Source organism: Cinclus cinclus, chromosome 4, assembly GCF_963662255.1.
Source record: "Cinclus cinclus chromosome 4, bCinCin1.1, whole genome shotgun sequence".
NCBI classification, from domain to species: Eukaryota; Metazoa; Chordata; class Aves; order Passeriformes; family Cinclidae; genus Cinclus; species Cinclus cinclus.
This window is the reverse complement of record NC_085049.1, coordinates 69780280-69797703: the sequence shown is the minus strand read 5'-3', so window position 1 is coordinate 69797703 and position 17424 is coordinate 69780280. Positions and strand designations below refer to the sequence as shown.

The 17424-nt window shown below is 42.2% G+C and overlaps 1 protein-coding gene across 3 annotated transcripts in view; it reads right to left on the bottom strand.

The window, feature by feature from the left end:
- The window catches only part of PKP2 (plakophilin 2), a 36189-nt gene extending 19608 nt beyond the window's left edge, over positions 1–16581 (bottom strand). For 2 of the 3 annotated variants that reach the window (XM_062491516.1, XM_062491518.1), the window contains exons 1-4: positions 16332–16581; positions 9278–9390; positions 6139–6833; positions 1498–1636 (exon numbers count right to left, since the gene is read on the bottom strand). In XM_062491516.1, coding sequence (XP_062347500.1) covers positions 1498–1636; positions 6139–6833; positions 9278–9390; positions 16332–16539 — 1155 coding nt within the window. In that variant the 5' untranslated portion in view covers positions 16540–16581. The remainder of the gene's footprint in view (positions 1–1497; positions 1637–6138; positions 6834–9277; positions 9391–16331) is intronic. The other variant, XM_062491517.1, reaches the window with a different exon arrangement.
- Positions 16582–17424: the final 843 nt, after the last annotated feature.

Genomic DNA, 17424 nt, shown 5'->3' with positions numbered 1-17424 from the left:
TGCAATCACTCAGCAATCACCTGAACGCTAGCACAGTGGAACACAGGAATACATGTCGTGAGGGCAGTGGTGCACAGAGCATGCTGAAGGCACATCAACCTGTTTTATTGCACTAGATCAGCCCTTTGGACACCAATACTATAGCTGTTTGGTTTTCAAAAAAATATCTACACAGACTTTCTGTCAGTGATTTCAAGGCATTTATAGCTCTTTTAAAAGGAGTGCTATTTCCACATAATTTGCTGAGAATTTACAACAGCTATTGAATGGTCCTTCTAAATTTTCATTAGTAGACAAAATTCACCAAAATACTGAGAAGTTCATGGAAACAGAAAAACCACCAGACCCACAAACTGTCAAATATCAGGGAACAATAAACAAAGAATGTAGGCTGAAAGGCTAAAAAGGGGACACGAGACCATGCCGACGTGAACAAGTCTGACAGGCACCAAACATAAAAGCTCATTATAGGATACGTGGGATAGACAGGAAAAGAGAAGGTGGCTTCAGACTGACTGCTCCAATCTGAACACTACTCAGTCACTTGTTTTTCTGGGAAGCTGCCTGAGAGAGCTCTGGATAATAATCCACTTTTAAATTTTCAGTTTTGAAGCTCTGTCCTCAGTTTGAAGTTAAGGTCATCACCTGTACTGTTATTTTTCTCCCAAAACTGACTCTGACATACCCTAAAGCACGTCAAAGGAACTGAGACATGTTTGGCTGTCACTGAACTGGACTGCATGCACATGATTATGGAGGTAAGGCTGAGCATATTACAAGCCAAAGTAGGTGTAATAATGTTTTTAATGGTTAAAATAAACAATTACCTTACATTTTAATATACAGAACTGTACAGCAGGAGATGAACACATATTTGAACATGAACACATTTGAATATGAACACATATTTGTGTTCAGTAGTGACATTTACAGAAAAGGAAAAAGAGAATATTTTTAATCTACCCTATTGAAAAACTTGTAAGAGACTCCAGAAGTTTCTTGTAAGAGACTTGAAAATTTGGTTAATCTAAACAATGTACTAATGCATGTACATAGTTCCAGCGAGCCCTTAACATTTTTGCTAACCCACATACTTTTTTTAACACATTTGTGCAGTCCTAACAAACCCTGAAGCTTGGATAAGTTTGCACTGTCCTCAGAATTTTCTTTCTTGGGATATTTCTGCATGCAAGTAAAAAAATGAGAGACAGGAGCAACTATATTGACAAAAAGTTCAGACTCCATGATTTATAAAGGCTGAAAGAATTAAGTGTGTTTGGTCTGAAGAAGAGCAAATTGAGTGGGTATACACTGAGTGGGTTCAAAAGAATCTGCAGCAAAACACATAAATCTATTTTAGGGAAAATATACAACATCAGTATCCTGTAAGGTTACTTGGGACTGCCTTCTTTCTTTTCATGCTGGCACACAGTGCCATAAAGTATAGAATCTTATTTTCTCTACCTGATTGTAACTGGCAAAAAAACAATTACTCACTTTTCTCCTGGCATCTGCTTTTTGGAAGCACTCATGCTGTATGAAAGTCACTGCAGCAAGGATCCTGGGGGTGGACTGAGTATTTTCACTCTTCAGTATGTTCACTGCACGCTCCAGGGTCATCTCCACTTCTGGGCTCCTTAAAAGTATAGTCAGAGAGATCTAGTGAAGAGAGACTGCAGAAAAAATATCAGTCTTGTAAAACTAGGATTTCTGTGGTTTTCATGTAACTCTAGCTTTTCTTAGAGATATTTTTTTTCCCCTTTCCTATAGCAGAAAATATCATAATGGCTTTAAGAGATATTGATATTCGGGGGGGAAGAGGAAGTCATAAATAGAAGTGTGGTTCTGGAGAAAGCAAGTCATGCTTTAAGTTACAACAACAAAATGGAAATACCAGTAGATGTTTCTATCAGTGTTTCTGTCCAGTGCATGAACAAAGATTGTGCAAGGAAGGATGAAGAGGTGGATGAGGATCAAAAGAAGGCCATAACCATGTCAGAGTGACTATTATTGTGAAGATACCTTGATGTTTCCCTCAAGAGTGTGATGATCAAATTTTTGTATTTTATGCCTTTCATCAGTGTCTTAGTTCCCACACTACATCTATGCAGGACTCAGAACTTCATTTTTTTTCAATAAAAAGGAAATTGTTCTTGCCTGAAATAGATGGGCAAAGCTCTTTTTCAGGTGGGAAAAATAAAAATTAAACTGAGTATGTAGAGATCCTGTGGTAGAGTGCTAATGTACAGAGTATCAGAAATATGTGCCACCACTTCCCTTCCAACTTCCAAAGTATGTTTGCTTAAATGATGATTGTGTTAGACAACCATATAAAAAATAGAAATAGAGGTCACCAAACACTTTTTTTTCCCCCCAGTAAATGGAACATAAAACATTTAATGGCACAATCAGGTGCACTAGGTCTGGGACAGGTGGTTATGCTCTCTAGACTTTTTATTTACTTTTGGTTTCAAATGTGCAGCACCAAGAGGGAAAAAAAAAAAAAACAGAGAGAGGAAAACTGACAAGAATGTGAGCATCCTACATATTTTTTTTTTAAATCCAGATAGTTTTGTAGTAGCAGATGTGCCACTGGCCAGAAAGGGATGAGAGGGCAGTCTGTGACCCACAGTGAAACAAGCAGTAATTGGCAATAACTCCCTACTGCACAGCTACCAGAATCAGAATGATTTACTTGATAATTATCTCAGTAAATGAATCTGCAGTTAGACATTTTAACCCAAATTAAAATGAGTACCTGGGAAATATGTTTACTAAAGTTGAAACTTTAATTTTTTTTCTTTAAACTAAGCAGAAATATTAAATAATAAAAATGCTCAGAAAAGTGGAACATGGAAAATTAGCCAGATCATACTTCTTATTCTGTAGGGAAACTGAAAAGCAGGCTTTCCAAACTTGGGTTTTACTTACATTTCTTAAACCAGCAAAGGTTTTGAGACCATGCTGTAAATGTGCACAGGTGACCATGTCTACCCGCTGGACACAACAAGAATTTTGGAGCACTTTTGACCAAATTCAGTCACTTTCTGTGAGCAGCAGACATCTCTGAGGTACTGAATTGTGGCATTTCACTGCCCAGCAGCTGAAGAGGACCAGAACCAGAGGCTTCCCAAGGTCAAGGCTGACGCACGAGCTGATCCCTCAGGGCACACCACAGAACTGAAGTGGGAACTCAACGTGAGGATGCCAAGAGTATCCCAGAGGAGTACCATGCATCAGGAGCCACTGGCGGGCTGAGATGGACACACGGCCAGGCAGACAGTGCAGTGCTAGGTGCTGGGGGTACAGCTGTGCCCTGAGACTGACAGCAGCCCCCCAGGCACACCGTTATTCCTCCGTGCAGCAGGCAGAGGACTGCTCTCGAGGTGTGCACCGCCTTTCTTGGACAGCTCTCCATCAGATCAAAACAACATTCCCTAATGTTTTATCTGGCAGCAATGAGGGATGCAATACCATCTCTGACCCTCAGTGGTATTCATAAAGTGGCAGCACCCTAACTCTTGTCAAAATAAAATCTGATGTAAGGATTCTGTTCCCACCCTCGAAGTATTTACAGGCAAACTTAATTAGCTCTGTGGCTGAGTGGCACATGAGGTGACACCAAACAAATGGCCAGCCAGGCAAAGGTTGTTAAACAATGAACAACGACTTGACAGATTCTGACTTCGTCTTAACTGCCAAAATATACCAGTTTTGAGACAAATGCATACATAATCATTTTGTGGCAGCTCTCAGCACATTTAGAGGTCAGAACCTGCCAGCAGCCATTTCTCAGACAGCTTCAGGTTGAGTCTCTCTCTTTTCTAAGCTCTTAATCATAAGGATGCTCTTAACAGATTCTCTTCACCAGAAGATACAGAGATGGCATCTCTGTACTCTGATTTTTTCAACTCTGCTTTCACAGCATGAGCTAATTCTTTTACAAGAAGTTTGAAAATGCTTTTAGATATGTTTCAAATGCTGTACACAGCTGGTCCACTTCTTCTCTTTGACCTTACACAACTATTTTACATTCTCTTAAATCACTTGGAAAGACAAATTGTGACCTCCCTAAAAAAAAAAAAAAGTACAGATTTCTGGAAAAATTAAATTACTCCAAAAAACAAGCTTATATTCTTTTTTTCCCTTTACATTACTAAGGGACCAACAAGTAAGGTAGCAACATCAGATAAATGCAACCCTAAAAGAAGAGAATGAGAAATAACAAGAAAACCGAGAGTGTCTACAAACTCCTTGACTGAGGAAACTTCTGGCACTGAAAACACTGAACCTAAAATCTGGCACTTAAGAAATTATGCCATCACAAAGATTTCCAATAGATCACAGATCTTCCATCTGAGTTAACATGGTCACAATCAAGGCACTTGCACAATGATTCAAGACTGATTTTTACATCTGCAGGTATTAAAATACTTTGCCTGATGTCTGTACAGACAGACAACCAGACTCCAGTGTCTGCACCTGCAAAAGAAAAGCCAAAATAGCTTCTACATGTAATTCAAGATAAAAATTGTTGGTTGTGGCTCAGAAATGCATTCAAGAATGCACCAAAACTCAAGCAGATTATTAAATCAATGGGTTACACGTTTGTAAATTGTCTTACTGAAAAATAAAGTCCTCCCTACTAAAAACCAAAACCAAGTACCAATTTTCAGTATTACTACTCCAAAATCTTTAGCTGTTGTGAGCTCTCAGCTGATCTTTTTTGGACTTACTGGCTGCAAAGTCTGAATAGTTAAAAGTCAACATAATTAATGTCAGATCTCTGTAGTCCTGCCTCACCCAGAGATGAAAATTTCAATCCTTCAATCCAGACCAAAAGTGAGCATACAATATATAATAATAATAATAATAATAATAATAATAATAATAATAATAATAATAATAATAATAATAGCACCACCATTTGGTTTGCAAATAGAATCATAACACACAACATGTAGTTAACAACAAAAAATACCTGATCTACACAAAGCAGTAATGTCAGGTAATGACTCTTCTCATAGAGCAAGAACCTCAGAAAAAGAAGAAAGACAGGTCTTTGGAAAAATGAATTTAACAGCTACACAGCTATGGGGGGAAAAAAGCCATTTCTTAATAACACTGTTGTAAATTACACTAGGATTAACTTAAACTGAAATTTTAGGATCCTATTTGAATTGTGAAATAACAGCAACCAGAATAAACACGCAAGAAACTATCTCCTGTATATGAAGTAGCTTGTTCTGTCCACTGAAACATAACAGCTCTGGAAACATTCAGAATTGTTCTAAAATGAAAAGATATTCACTCCTGAGGGGGAATTCAGAAATAATAGAATTTCTCTTTTGAAAATGGAACAGATTTTAAACATTCTGAAATCTTCTCTGGAAAGGAATTTTTGGTGGGGGAACTAATTTTGGGAAAAATCCCGAAATTGTATTCTATACAATTTTCATGAAGTCGGGGGGAGATTTGGGAATTTTTGGCATGGAGCTAACAGAGTTTCAAATTAAGATAACTCCTTCAGAGCGTGCAGGATCTCATGCTAGTGGGAAGCTCTGTGGTCTTGGGATTTAGAGCAGTTTGTATTTGTTCTAGGGACTGATGGTGCTGCAGAGCTAAGAGAAATTTCTGCCTGTCTTTTACCTGAAGTTTATAAAAACTAAGACGTGTCCTTGAAACCATGAAGGATTTTTAATTGGAAATTGTCAGTCTGCCAAAAGCTATTCCACCGGTACATTTCTGACCTGTTCTTGTGAGAACCAGTACTGATATCGTACGGGTTCTTGCGAGCACAAAATTTGCCAATACAATTTTGTATATTGTGACTTAGGCTGTAAATTACTCAGTGACTACATGTGTCCCAATAAAATTAACTCTTGGCAAAAGGGGGTCCCAAATTTCAGCAGGAGGTGTAGACCCTGCACTGTACATACACACACATGTTTTCTCCCCTCTCCTCTGTTGCACTGGATGTTGATTTTTAAAAGCCGGTCTACCTTCTGCCTCGTCCGCGCTGATATTTCATACTTGGTGCTGGCTGCTGAACCACAAGCTATGAGTTTACTTCCTAACAACCACGTTCCTGCCAGCTGAGACAGCCCAGAGCCAAAGCGGGTCCTGCACCGTGCTTACCCGAGCTGAGATCCATTGAGGGTCACTTGCTCGCTCTGCAGGAAACCATTTCTCCCCGCTGCGGCCACCGCAGCTGTCACTGGCATCCTCTTCCCATCCGTTTCTGCAGTCACACTGGCTGTGGAAGCTGGCTGGGAAACTTCCCTCCCGCTCCGCGTGCTTCTGAAGGCCGTTTGGTAGAAGCCGGACCTCACGGATTGCCTGTTCTGAGACAAACGGGATGCGGTCGGGGACCTCACCTGTCCCACGGCGCTCTCCGAGGCCAGGCAGTTCTCCTTCTCCAGAAGGTTGGTCACGCTGCGGCTGTGGCCGGGCAGGCGGTGCAGAGGGACGGCGGGGCTGGGGTGGGCACCGTCAAAGAGAGCCTCGGCGACGGTCCCCACGCGGGACTGTCTCTTGAAGGAGCGTCCCCTGTGCGCGCAGTCGCCAAGGCTGTAGCCGACAATCTCCGAGCGCGCGTATCTTGGCGGCACGGTCCCGCTGGATCTCGGGCTATCTCCGTGCCTCTCGCAGAAGCCGGCTGAAATCCCCCCGCCGTAGTGGAAATCGTTGCAGACGTACGCCAATCTTTCCGGATTTCGCTGGGGCGAAACCTCCAGTCTCTTCAAAGGCTGCCTTTGAGCTCTCTCTTCCATCGTCCTGTAAGCGATCCTTGTCCCCCAGCCATTGGTGTAAGAGGATGGGGAGGCAACCTGCTCCGGGGGGGGGCACGAAACAACAGGAGCCATGGTAAGGTCACAGCACTTAGGATTAGCAGCAAAGAAACCAAACCAAACAAAGTAAAGACAAAAATTCTACAGTCTGCTCCCAGAACCACAAAAAAAACCCCAGTGGACATCACCACAGCTGTGCGTTAAATGGGACTCTGCCGCGCTTCTTCGCACCTCCCTCGTGAAGGCAGGAAGAACTACAGTCCGAACATCAGGAGACAAAGTCTAAGCATCCAGTCTTCTGTCATAAACCCAGAGTAGTTGCATAAGTCAATTATGCTAGGTAATGAATTGATTATTAATGGAGATTTTTCTGTTGAAACTCCTTGGGGATTAACACTGACATCTGCTACTAAAACTAAATTCAAGGCTGTCTAACAGATAGAAGAAAATTAATCAATCAAATATAAAAAATATTATACCGAAGTGTCTGCATGTTGATAATAACCTTATTAATATAAAGTTATTTAGCATTATATTTAGGATTGTGTTCATTTGTGGTAGGAGCTAGTAAAAAGAGATAGTCCCTGTTTGTCCAGCCTCTTAAAAATTAATGGGATTGTATAACACTCCAAAAAATTTAAAATGACCATTTCATCATCTCAATGACTTCCCTAATTTTACAGCTGCAATTTTAGATTATTTTTTCTTCCTTTACCTAATGTATTGGATCACCATCTTGCTTTACAATTGTTTCTTTCCAAAACCAAACAAATCCACTGGTGTCAACCTTTCTTTGTAGAATGTACCTTCAAGATTCTTACTTTTAGGTACCACTGAGGTCTCTTGATTCTCATACTTTTTTCTTGTACTCTGTATTGGACTGCATATTCCATTCACAGCCTTACAGAACTAAATCAACTTGGGACACTATCTGGCCTTGAAATAGAGGAGTCATGGACCAATTTTTTTTAAAAAATCAGCAAGCATAGCTGCATACAACCATAAAAGAAAGCTCCATATTCTCCATTTCCACACTGTATTAAAATTTAGAAATATTAAAGGCATTTTTAAGGTAAACTGAGAAGCTTACATAAGCTTCTAATTGAAGAAACAGTGCTTAGTAGATAAGATGCCAGACTGATTTCCCTTAATTTCACTGCTGAAGAGATCTTGAGGGTAATAGTTGACTCACAAAAGGAGTAAAGGTTATAGAAACTAGCAGGCTCAGGCAAAGATCATTGGATATATCTCTTTGCACTACATAAGTTATGCAAAGATAACTTTATCTGTTGTTTTGGGATAATTAATGTTTTTATGAAGTACTAGCCCTTGTGGCTTTTCCCAGGTTTTACACTTTTTTCTCTTTTCTCCCCACCCCCTGCCTGGTGAACTGTATTAAATATTTTCTTGTGATTCCTCTGTCACCTCCAGTTTTCCTCTTGCTGCTCTCCTCTGCAAGGAATGGATTCAGGTCAAATATTATGGGCTGCAGGACAGGTGAGAACAGAGGATGGGAGGACAGAGAATGAAACGTATTCAGGTAAATGTTTCTGTCTCTCCCTATACAGAATCAGAGCTGATTCACTGACGGTTCAAAAGATGGCTTTTAATGACAAAAAGCCATTCTTGAGTAATCCAAAACAAGGAAGGAATTGCCTCCTTCATACAAAGTCATTTAGTAAATGAATATTTCTGTTCTCAAGCCAAAATGCTTTCAGTTTACTAAATGGATCATGAAGGACCATTGCTATGGAGCTGTGTTGATTTCCCAGTCGCTCCTTCAAATAGGTTCAAAAGCAGTCATGAACTGTATCAAAAACCGTGCAGAAAACCAATTATTTATCTCAGCATTCAGGCCATGACCCCAAGAGAAGCTGGTCAAAATAACAAGAGAATTTATGATTAGATGGTTTAGAAACATCCTTGTACTGCAAGGACTGTACTGCTGGAATTCTTGTTATGATGAAACAGGTTACAACAGGAGTATTTTAAATGATAAAGAACCATTCTACCTCGTGTGAATGAGAGTATTTGTGAAACCAAAACAATCTGTTTTCCTTTGGTTTTGGATGATTAATTCTGTTTGCCTGGGCAGCATGGCTTCTGGCCACCCTGAGGTACAGATGTGCTGACTGAGCTGCTGTCTGGTAGGAGGGAAGAAGATCTGATTTGTCACAGCCTTTGCATTAGTGGAGTGTATGCATGATTTTTCATTTTCTACCCTGATGTCAACTCTCACAAACCCAATAGGACTGCAAACAGCCCATGTGTATGACTGACTAGAATTTGCTAACCGGGCTCTGAAGTCATTAGAAGGGAGAGAATTAAGAGATTTCATTGTAAAACCCTCATTTTCTAAAAATCAGGTTTTAAGAAGAAAACAAACAAGCAAACACTATCTAAATGCTATAATTTGTGGCAACAAAACGAATAAACTATATATGTGATACTATATTTATTTCTACTCATTGTCTTCCTTTCCTCACCTGGTTTTCCTGGTAATATGAGAAACTGTAGGGAGACCTTGGTGCAAAATCATTCTCAGTGATCCCCATGTTATAGACACGCTCTGGTACACTGGATGCACGGTGCAGGCTGCCTGGAACCAAAGACTGATATTAGTAAGATCTTAACAAAACATGGCAGTGTTATGGAGGATGATACACAGTAGTAGTGAAAGGTAGCAGTCAGCACTGACATTTTTATAAGCTGAAAATTGCACAGGAAAATGACAGAGGGATATTTGCATTTTCCTGAGGATAGAAGCAATTTTTTTCGGTTCCCGATATACTTTACTTAAGAATTATTTTTAGCTTTTAGGAGTCTAGTGACTCGTGCAGCTATGAAAAATGTTTTAGCAAAGCAAGCTGATGTTTTAAATATCCCAGTTAACAAGCTGATTAAGTGCTGAGAAACAGTATCACTGAACTAAGAAACTAAGAACACTTATTTTTCACTGTAAACATTTTGAATGCAGATGCAAATATAGAAATGCATGGTTTACACTGGCTGACTATGACATGCAAAGTACACAAGAAATGAAAATATTGCAGCTGCAGATTGGAGCTGAGAAACATGGGTTGATGTCTGTATCTGTTACTGTGCACCCCAGAGAGGCAGATGTCACCATGTACAGTTGTAAACAAACAGCACACACTCAGTGTAGACTCCTTATTTCACAGCTGTCTGCCTCAACTGCTGCTGTTTCCTCTCCCTCAGGTGCTAATTTAATGACAACGTATTGGAACAAATAATGCTTCACTAATCCCAATGCTCCACCCAAACAGCCCAAGGAGTCTGGGAACAAATTCTAGGGCTCATGGTGCTGCACAGTTGGGCTGTCCAGTGACACTTCAAATCTGCACTTGAAAGGTTCACTAATCCTACAAAAAATGTCAAAGATCTACAGTTTATCTGCTCTCATTCTTTTTTTTCCGTGACCCAACTCTGAAAATAGAGCAGCACATTGTGATTATTTCTTCCATTAAAACCCCAAACAGGCCAACAAAATCTTCAGGCTGTTCCTTTTTTTTTTTTTCCTTCACTGACAGAATGCATTTTCAAAGAGTCTTCTATTAATGAAACTTTTAAAAGCAAAAGACATTAATGACATAATTATTTATGAGATTCCCATGTCACTGTGAGAATCTGAATATAGGAATATAATTAACACAGGTTTAAAGAAGTGAAGCAGAAGTTGAAAGCAAGACTCAAATCAGTCATAAATGGGCCTATTAGGCTGAACAGGTAAGAGTGGTCATGAAAGAAGTTAATTAGCCATCAATTTTCAATATAGCAAATATTACCTGAGATACTACATAAAAGAAATCTAAAGAACCAATCGCTGACTTGCCCAAACTGCTGAAGACCAGATTTGTGTATCCAATAGTATCCACAGTAAAATACAAAACAATATAATGGCAGACTGTGATAATTTGAGGCCTGATTCAGTAGTAAAATGCAATTATTTTGCTTGTAAAATCCTACTTCTAATTCTCTCATTCTGGCAGATTTAAACACGTATGAGGCGATTTGTTAGGACACATTCACAGTAACTTCGTGTCATGAGAGTGGAACGGTGCAGCTTGGACAAACTCATGATTTGGATTGTAATAATTCTTTCCTGACATTACAAGGTTACCACAGCCCAAGGGTTGCCTGAGTCCATGAGAACGAGGCAAGAGGAAACTGTTCTCTTACACTGCACAAAATTCCCAGAAATGTGCACCAACACCCCAAATCTACAAATTTATATGGATGTCTCATTTGTGTCATGTAATTCACATAGCAATATACTGTTTCAGGTGCCCAGTAAGAGTCCATCTCAGCTAAGGGCTGGCTTTTTAATGATTCACTTTCTTCACTGCTGCATATTAAAGGACTTTAATACAATAAATCTTGAAATATAAATACCCATAAATTTCTGTTTCTTTACAGTCTGTATTGTTTTCCTGTTTATTTAGTGAGAAAGTATTCTCAGTTATCTACTTAGAGCATAAAGGCCCTTTCAACAAGTAATTTCTGTATATTTTAGGGAACTCTAAGGTTGCCTTTATTAAAAATAAAAATAATAATAATAAAAAAAGGATGAGTTAAAAATAACAGGGCCATTCATTAACTGGCTGAGGATAAAATACATATTTAACAGTTCCCTCCCTGCAAAAAGAAAATACAGTCAATCAAAAATTGTACCATGCAGGTATCTTATCCTTCAAGCAGTCCCCTTTTTTCGCCTTCAGTCTCCCTGTGAAATTATCCATCACTAAAAATTTTTCCCTTTCAGAGACAAACACAGTATTATGTCAACCTGTGGAATTTCACTTTGCAGTTATCTCTTGCTTGCTCTTATCACATCACTAAATTATTCTGCCAGCCTTTTACCTGTAGATTTATTAGGCAGACATAAAAGGCATGCCTTTTTACTGTGTGCTGGTCACTTGTGCCAAAAGTCAGTGTGGTAAAGGAAAAAGTAGGAACTGAAATGCTGTGCCTTTCCGAGTTATGAGATGCAGGATAGGTGACCTGATCAGAACATGCCTGTGCCAGCGAGGCTCCCTTCAGTTTATTTTCACTGTACTACAAAAACCTTACACACCCAGTGCACCGCTCTGTTGTTCGATTTTAAAAAGCCATGAATTATTATTTATTTAATTTACATTGTGCTCTCATAAACTGTTAGCACTAATGCTGTTAGGAGAACCGCACTGTGATTCTCAGTGTTTAAACTCTCACAAAACCTCTCTCCTCAGGAAACAAGCACACGATTCAGTTTCTCATCCACAGGGGACAAACGCTACTTGAGAGACCATAGGACACCACACTTGATTTCCAGCAGCCAGTCAGGAAAAAATGGGTTTGCTGCAGGCCCTGCATCATGTCTGTCATCCCATAAGGATATTTTGGACAACTCAGGCATCTCAGACAGCACCAGACACCCATGTGTGGGCAGTTGAGTGGAACTGCTTATCAGTTCCCTGTCCCCTGTCCATATGATCTGAAACAGCTAAAGAACACCTTGGATGTGGTCAGTGGAGGAGGCAAACTGAACCCCTCTGCTCTTTTCCACGCCTAAAATAAAAGCTGTGCACAAGTCACATGATATTGCAACAGTTACAGGAAAATTCTGACACCAGAAAAAATAATTACAGTATCAGGAGGCAGCAGGCTGTACAGATGACTGAGCAGAAATCCCATCTGTCTCCACTGAGGCTCTTCTCAAGGCCCCTTTGTTCCCCTGGACCTGACAAGCCCAACACCTCCCAAGATTTGGAAATTTCTTCCCAGCAGTCACTGACTATGGTTGTAAACTAATGTTTATTTTGCTCTCAAAAACAACAATGACAAGAGGCATCTCCAAGATATCTGGTGGATGAAAAAAGACTATTATCTCCACTAAGGACCTGGGTGTATCAAATCCCCCTTAAATCATGCACCGCTGTAAATCTCGGTTGTGAGTCTTTTGCATTTGAATAGATACCACGAAAGCCAAATTTTGGCTTTGAATCCCCCGGGGCGGTCATCAGTGCAGCTGTACCTGCACACACCAGTGTGACAGGGATTGAGGGACTGCCACACACCTGCAGTGTCCCCCTGCCTGGTGCTCACTGTCCACTCCTGCTCAGGACACCTGGGTGGTCACCTCCCCACGGGACTCCTCAGCACCCTCCCATCCTTTTCTATACTTCAGCACTCGGGATGGACCGAGATGATGACATTTAATAATGGCATATCAAAACCATCACTGAATCCCTTCATCTCGAGATCAAAGAGCCTTCCTTTTGATTGTGCTCCTTCAACATTCTGCCAGCACATGCCTGGTCCCAGAGGAGTTTTTCCAACATTTTCTGTTGGTTAGGACATTTACATGAGGGTTCCAATTTAAGAAAAAGATTTCTTGTGGCTCAGGAAACAAAGGTAAAGAATGTAACAAAACCAAGAAGAACTGAAAGTCAACATGGGTATTTTTCCTACTTCCTTATCCCAGAAAGGCAGAAACAGAAAATTACTATGCAACAGTTAACAGCATTGCCAGCATTCTGCGAAATAGAAAGCTAAAGACAAAAAAAATGCCCTGAGTCCCTAAAAGCCATTGTAAAAACAAAATACTATGAATTTTAGAAATTAATAAACATGAGGAATAAATAAGTCTCTGATTTCCACCATCTTATATCTGATGTTGTCTATTTGGAAATCACGTAAGATTGAATTCTGTTTTTTTTGTTGTTGTTGTTTGTTTGGTTTTGCTTTTGTTAAACACACTGTGCTTATAGAACTTGTTAGAAAATTAGAACACAGCCAGCAGTTCACTAGGCCATTTGGTTTTGTGCGATACATTACTCAATTCTGTCCCTGATTTCACAGTGAGGATCTGATAAGGATGCCTGGAAAAGCCAATCAAAATCCAAAAGGAACAAGATCAGAGGCAAGTGGACTCATACACAGAATGAAGTTTAAAAGATTCCTAAAATGTATATAAAATAAAAACAGCACTTGTGACAAAACACCAGTCATTAAAGCCGGTGATTCCAAATGACACTTTTACTCTGATAAGATGGAACTACCTACCACTGTATTTCCATCCTTAAATAGCATTCAGAAATTTGATACGACTGCTTCGGTTGTTTAAAACTTTTAAGGGCAGCCCAGTCTTTAATTTATAAAGGCTCAGCAGTAAATAAACTGGACAAGTGGCAGCTGTTGTTGAACTGCTTGAAAAGCTATTAACAATGCTTGACAACATCTTGAAAAGAGCTGAGGGCATATGTAACTTCAATCTTTTGGCAGCAGGTGGAATCCTCAAATCTGAAGATTACTGAATTTCTATTATCAGAAAGAAACTCACCTTCCAAAAGGGGGGAAAAGGGCATGAAACAACAAACAATATGGGGGTAGGAGGAAAAAAATAAGTTTATCCATATAAAAGTAGTGCTGAAGGCTAAGCAGACACCTCTGATTCAAAACCCTAAGGAGAAATTATGCTGGCTGACAAACTGCTTCTTGTGGCTTCAAAGTTTGCAGCAGTAGAAAATGGGTGTGCATTGATGACACTGGGCAAGACCTTTCTGAGCACTGATTTTTCATACCTGGTGGTTATGTGCTTGGCTAATTATAGGCATGCAGGTGAACACTGTGGTTAGGTATGTGCTAAGTAACCTTGCTGAGTAGAGTCTGACATACTCCTATACACAGGACAGTTATATCACAGGGAACTGTTCCTGCCCCCTCTAAATCTTTGTAATCTTCCCCTGAAACTGCCAACAGTACAGGAACCTGGATGAATGTAGCCAGAAAAGGGACATACTACATAGAAAGGGATGCTTTTGCATGTAAAAGAGAGCGTATTTGTAAAAAGTTCCCTACACATCAGAATTCAAATGTTTCTCAAATACGGTTCAGCTTTGAGCAAGTCTATATAGAAAGCACATTGGGACACACATGAAACTATGTGTATATTTTTCAGGAAAGTGAACATGACAAGTGCAAGATTAGCTATGATTCACATGATATATATTTAAGATATAGACAGATATACATGTATTATACATATGCATAAATTAATGAAATGCATTTCAGTTTTATTTTTTTGTGAGTTTTGCAGCGCAACTAAACACTGTACATCAACTTGCCCATAAAAATATGTTTGAAAGAAGAAAAGTTCATTTTTCGCAAGAACAAGACATGTTACAGACATGCCATTTTCCACCCCTCATCCTGAAGTTTAAAAGTTTTAGTGTCTCAGAAATGCAAGGGCATCAAACACCTGACCTTTAGAGAAAGAAAGTAAACTAAGATAACTAACCCCAAATACATCAGATCTGTTAATGTATTCCAGAGAAGCCAGGATGACTTGGCAGCACGGGAACTGTGTTTTCATAGTGCTTTATGCATGGTTTAGAGACATGAGCTTAGGTTCATAACACCATATCATTTATAAGCTACTGCTTAAAAAGCTTTTTTCAGGCAATCTGCTGAGAGAAAAAGAAATTACACTACTCTAAAAGAGTTTAGAAACCGTATTTAAATGACAGCAGCCAAACTAAGGACTTGCATATTTATCTGCACATTGTACACCCATTTATGTGATCCTTACAACTGATTTCTACAAGCATAATATGTCCATTTTTACCATGAGCTGTCTTTTTAAATAGAGGCCAAACAGAGAACAAGAAAAATATTTGTCTGCTTGACTGTTAAGATAAATAAGAGAAGTATGGTTATAAAGACTTTTGTCTTACAGCTTTCAGCAAATGAAAAGTGACAGCTTCTTTAAAGACAAAGGAGCAACAGGACATGTAGCCTGAAAGCCTATCTTCCCATTAAAAAACCCCAAATTTAAAGTCTCACGGTATATAAAGTTTTCATGAATAGCTAAGACTAAACCCCCCGAGCATCTTGCCTTTAACCCTCAGCACTTGGCAGTCACCCTGTGGGTGCCTGTTGTGGCCGGGCTCTGCCCGGGGCACAAGGTGTGGCTGCAGATCTCCTGACTGCTCTGGCCTCCCGGCTACCAGATCTTGGGAGGGAGGGATGACTGACGTCAATTTGTATCACACACGTCAAAGAACTGGGTAATAACTCCTGACTGCTTCCCATTCATGCCTTTCCGGGAGTTACTTTTCCAGACTTTCAGTTTGCCCTTTTTTTTTTCTTTCTTTCTTTTTTTTTAATTCACGGTTAAACAAGGCAAAACTTTTTCTACGATTCTTCCCAATTCTCTTCGCAAACAGGAGCAGTGGGTAAAGCTAAAGGCATTAAAATAAGCACACGGAGCGGCTGCTGGATGAGGAGAATTTCGGCTCGGTTCCCCTCCGGGGCAGCGGAGAGCCCGGAGCAGCCCCGCCACGCACCGAGCTACGGCGGAGGCTGAAGGGAGAAACTTGCACTCGCGGCGGTGGGAAGAGTTAAAGAAGAAGCGACAGAGCCACGTTTCTCTCTCTGCCCGAGCAGTCCGGGAAGCCGCGGGCACAGCCGGGCTCCAGCCCGGAGCCGTGTGCCGGGTCCCCGTGCCGGAGAGCATCGCCGGGCGGGGCGGGCACTCACCATTGTACAGCGAGCCCCGGCTCTTCCTGGCCAGCGTCTGCCGGACCTGCCGCTGGATCCGCAGCGCCTTCTCCTCCCCGGCGCGATCTCCCGAGAGTCTGAGCCGCTCCTCGGAGGGCAGCGCCAGGCTGGAGCTGTCCAGCTCGCCCAGGATCTGCTGGCCCAGCACGGTGCGGATGTAGCCCTGCTCGGGCCCGCGGCCGGCCATGGGCACGGCCGGGCTAAGAGCTGAGCTCCGCTCCGCGGATCTGCTGCGCCTCCGCCGCTTCCCCAGCTCGGGGCCGCGCCCCGCCCTCCGCACAGGTGCCAGGCACGGCCCACGGGACCGGCCCTCCCCTCCCCTCCCCTCCCCTGGCCGGGCCCTCGCCGCTATTCCCTGCCCCGCCCTGCCCGTCGGGGGAAGGGTCCAGCGGGGCTGCCCGGCTCAGCTCAGCCCAGCCCAGCCCAGCCCAGCCCAGCCCAGCTCAGCTCAGCCCAGCCCAGCCCAGCCCAGCTCAGCTCAGCCCAGCCCAGCCCAGCCCAGCCCAGCTCAGCTCAGCCCAGCCCAGCTCAGCTCAGCTCAGCCCAGCCCAGCTCAGCTCAGCCCAGCCCAGCCCAGCTCAGCTCAGCTCAGCTCAGCCCAGCCCAGCCCAGCCCAGCCCAGCTCAGCTCAGCTCAGCCCAGCCCAGCTCAGCTCAGCTCAGCCCAGCCCAGCCCAGCTCAGCTCAGCCCAGCCCAGCCCAGCCCAGCCCAGCTCAGCCCAGCCCAGCCCAGCTCAGCCCAGCCCAGCCCAGCCCAGCTCAGCTCAGCTCAGCTCAGCCCAGCCCAGCCCAGCCCAGCTCAGCTCAGCTCAGCTCAGCGGGGAGCGGCCGCCGCCTCCGGGCACCGCCGCCTGTCCCCGTCCTCCGCCGGGGAGTCCCGGAGCGGCCGGGGCTGAGCTCCCGGGGCCGCGATCGTGCGTGTGTGGTTGTGTGAATGTGTGTTTGTGTGAGTGTTTGTGTCAGTGTGTATGTGTGTGTGTGAGTTGTGTGTGTGTTCGTCTGTGTTTGTGTCGCACCCGCCGTGACACCGGGCTCCCCTGGCACGCGTATTCCCTTGTGAACAAACACATGGA